Source organism: Parasteatoda tepidariorum, chromosome 9 (genome assembly GCF_043381705.1).
Source record: "Parasteatoda tepidariorum isolate YZ-2023 chromosome 9, CAS_Ptep_4.0, whole genome shotgun sequence".
NCBI lineage: Eukaryota > Metazoa > Arthropoda > Arachnida > Araneae > Theridiidae > Parasteatoda > Parasteatoda tepidariorum.
The window spans coordinates 77,428,159-77,432,394 of record NC_092212.1 but is presented as its reverse complement, the minus strand read 5'-3'; the positions used below and the strand labels follow the sequence as shown (position 1 = coordinate 77,432,394).

At 25.2% G+C, this 4,236-nt stretch overlaps 1 protein-coding gene across 1 annotated transcript; it reads left to right on the top strand.

Annotated features, from left to right (window-relative positions):
• Positions 1-1,483: 1,483 nt before the first annotated feature.
• Positions 1,484-2,406, top strand: LOC107439930 (protein lethal(2)essential for life-like). Its single transcript, XM_043056291.2, has one exon. It carries the CDS (start codon positions 1,744-1,746, stop codon positions 2,260-2,262), a length of 519 nt encoding a protein of 172 aa, XP_042912225.1. The 5' UTR covers positions 1,484-1,743; the 3' UTR covers positions 2,263-2,406.
• Positions 2,407-4,236: the final 1,830 nt, after the last annotated feature.

The window sequence follows — 4,236 nt, the reverse complement described above, 5'->3', positions numbered from 1 at the left end:
TTATGATAAAAGGGACTTTTTTTTAGAATGTGAAATTTTCTTACAGCTTTGCGAGTCAAAAATAATTATCATAAAGTTATTGGTAACCTAAATGAACATAGCAATATGCTTTAAAGTAAACATTAAATAATAATAATAATCATTCGAAAAGTTATTTTTAGCAATTCTATTAAGGAAATGCATTTAAATAAACTAGTTTCATAAATTTTTTCATAATTTTTCAAAGCTTTCATGCTTAAATTAGCTGGGAGATTTCAATTTGCTTATTTTGTTTTCAACATGGAAAATTGCTTGTAGAATAATATTTTTACTTTCGGTTTGAAAATTAAAAAAAGAATTTTTTTCGAAAATATAAAAATTTTTTTAACATTTATACAAAATCAAGAAGTGACTACCTAATTTTAGTGATTTAAGATAATTACATAAATATGTAAAGTTATGATTAAAAAAGCTTTCGAAAAGAAATCAATTTTTAAGCATTCGAGAGATTAATTACTTGTGCTTATAAATTTTTAATACATAAATTTCAAAATTGAGTTTTCTTACAATTATTTATAATTTTTTTAATTAAAAAAATAGTAATAAAATATAATGAAAGATGAATAAACAATTTCTAATGAAAAGCCATAAAATCATTTTTCTGGTATAACATAAAAATATGAATTGTTAAAAACAAAAAAAAATATTTTTTTTTTAAACAGTGTTGGGGAAAAGAAAAGAGATTATAATTGTTGTAAAAACAATGTCCTACTTATAATCTCAAATTGACTCGATATTAAAATAGTAATCATTTAGATTTTTCTTTGAATTTATTATTATATTTTGATGAATTATTATTTTAATTCTTATTTGATTTGAACTTTAAACTGAATAAATTATTATTTAAAATTATATTGAATTTATTTATTATAAATGTTTATTAAATTTTTTATTTAAATTAAAAAACTTTTTTTCTTGCGACGTTTCAATTTTATAAAGAATGAAATGTTGCATTACAATGAAAAATGCTCAGTTTTAATGTTTTTTTGACAAATTATATAAATAAATGGAAAAATAACCAAATTAAAAATGTCAAAATGTATTGTAAAAGCTTAACTTTGTGAAATATTCATATTTGTGTTCGTGTACTTCGTGTGCAGATAAACGCAGAAAATAATAAATATTTTTCAAAAAATTTTGAGCAATACTAGTCATTATATTAATTTCCAAAATTATCATATATGACGTTTGAGTAGAGTTTAACTTTTTAAACATAACATTTTCTCAGTAAAGAATTTTTATTATATTCATGTAATTACTTTATATTTTGATCGTATTTATATTCATTTTCAAATCAATATTCATTTGTGTAAAAAAAAAAAAAAAAAATTAGAACTAGAATTTTCTTCGTTTGGCTTTCTTTACTTTCGCCAAAGAAGCAACAGGCGTTAATTCAAGTATGGTAACCTTTACTCTGTAGACTAACCAATGAGAGTTTAGAGAATTCTCCAGTAAAATCATTTTCTATCTAGAAAACTCTCGAGCGGATGTAAACACCATATTTAAACTGTTGAATTTTAGCTAAGTGTTAGATTTGGTGATAGAATCTTGCTGTTGTTATTATTTTTCTAACAGTTTTGAGTCTTAAGCTATTTGTGAATTACTCGGTGAGTTTGAACTGTGATAGATATTGTTCTACTTTAAAATCTAAGATATTTCTGTGTTGCTTAGTGAGTTTGACAAATTGTTTTGTGATCTCTCAACATGTTGGCCTCTCGAATTCTTCGTGACCTCTACGATCCTTTTGAACTGCGATCACCTAGATTAGGACTGTTTGACGACTATTTTCAACCAGCTCATATACATCTGAACATAGTTCACCCTCGACAACGTCAAACCGGCACTTCGTCAACTGATGATTCCAACAACTTCAAAATGATGCTAAACGTTAAACATTTCAGACCCGACGAAATTGACGTTAAAACAGTTGACGATTATGTAGTGGTTCGCGGGAAACACGAGGAGCAAGCAGATGAACATGGTTTTGTTTCCAGAGAATTTACCAGACGCTACAAACTACCTGATGATGTCGAGCCTGATAAAGTGGTCACTTCTCTCAGCCAGGATGGAATTCTGACCATCAAAGCACCCAGGAAACAGCTAGAGCCTCCTCCTAAAAATGAACGAGTTGTACCGATTACTATTCAGAAACCAGCTGTTGTTGAAGAAGCTCAGAAACAACAACAAATGCAGGAACAGGCTTCTGCAGAAGAAAACAAATGACTGGTGAACTGTTAGTTTGCTACATTGTGTAAATTTTTGTAAATGATCTTCGTTTACTAGTTTTCTGTGATATCATCCAAGTCTTTATCAGCATAGTTCAATACTGTGGAATAATTATTTCAAATAAAGGTTAAGTGAGTAAAAGAGATTTCATTCATTTCTCCAATTTTACGCCATATTATTTAATGTTTATTTTTTTAAATTAATTTTTTTCATGGTATTAATTGGATTAATTAATGAAAATTTAATTTTTAATATCTTAACTGCATTTCAAAACCTTGTTTAAGTATACAAATGTTGAAAGTATATTAGTAGCTATATAATTAAGTCCATATCTTATATAATATATTCTCTCTATATTTTGACAATCTTTGAAAAGACTGTTTTTAGTGACAAATTAATGTAGATTATTATAAAATTTAAGTAGGTATATTTTATTTTATGATTGGAAAAAGTTTGACATTCAAGTATAGTATGTTTAAATCTTAATCCTATCATGGTCTCGGTCTCAATAAATTAAAATTTTTATTGGCAATCTGAGATCATGTACCATAGACAAATTTTTTGTTTCTGTTGACTTCCATTATTTAATATTGGAAACAAAACATATTAACCAATTTTTCAATGTCAGTATGTATATCAAGATTAGATCTTTACAATAGATCAGATAAGATGTATATCAGATCTTTTAAATAAAAATATCTTTTATGGTCTAATGAAATTAATATTGTAAGTTTTTTAAACAAAATTTAAAAATAAAATTAGTTTTCTATATTTAACTACATTCGTGTCAATGTATTACATTAATTACATTAGTGTTATGTCTATTATTAGTGTTAATGTATTTGTTTAAAATTATATAAGATTACTCCATTTGAGACAAATATTTTCTTAATTGAAATTTTACATGGCAATATCTTTTAGTTTTGCTGGTATATAGTTATGGTTAATGAGTGATGGTTTTGCAAAGTCTTCAATTCGGCTAAAATTGGCATATATTCTAGTAATACTAAAGTTGTCACTTAAATATTTTAATTTTTTTTATAAGTGTATCAGCATGAAATTTCAGTAGGTTTTTAACATTAATTATAGACGATAATAAAAACATGTAATTTAAATATACGAGAAAATGTTAGGTAGATTATATAAAATTCCATGTTCAGCACCAGTGACAACAAAAATGTTTAATAGAAAAAAAATGTTTTGGTAATTGAAATTTACAAATTAAACTAGATTTTGCACTTTCTTAACAAAATGTGATGTGTTTCATTTTGACAATTTATAAAGTGGGACATATGTGAAAAAAAGCAAACAAAATTATTTTCATTAGTATTTTTAAAATTTTTTTTTGCATTTTAGAGCAATGTACAATAGTTCTAATTTTTTGCCCCTTTCTTCTGTAAATTTAGCTTCAATTGTTTCATATTTTATTTTTTTACTTGAGAAGCTGCAAAGGTTAGATAATCAATACAACCCAAAATCAAAACTTCTACCACTTTCTGACAAACAAAACAATTGGAATTTACTAGAGGACTTCATTTAAAATCACAAAGTATGTTTCAAACGAAACAACTTGAAAGCTCTATTCTATAGTTAATGCTGAAAATTGTGAGAATATGAACATTTAAAATTTTTTTTTCTTTTTTAAAGGTATTTGTTAAAAAAAAGTAGTTTTAAATTTTAAAATCACATAAAATGTATTAATACCAGGGTTGGCAAGTTTTTGACACATGACGGTTTTTACCGGTTTATACCATGGTTTTTACCATCATGTCAAAAACCCATAGTTTTGGTAAAACTGTATTTTTATTTGAGTTTAACTGCTTATAATTTAAAATTAATTCATTTTTGGGCAATAAAATTAGAAAAAAAGTTGTTAAAAGATATTTAAGAACAGATTCTTGCATTTTCCCAACATGATTATATCAAAACATACTATTTGAAGTAAAATATTAGGATACTAAACAAAATTTT

Bases quoted from the DNA above. Each gene is read 5' to 3' on its own strand.
- LOC107439930 (XM_043056291.2), top strand. From the start codon at position 1,744: ATGTTGGCCTCTCGAATTCTTCGTGACCTCTACGATCCTTTTGAACTG.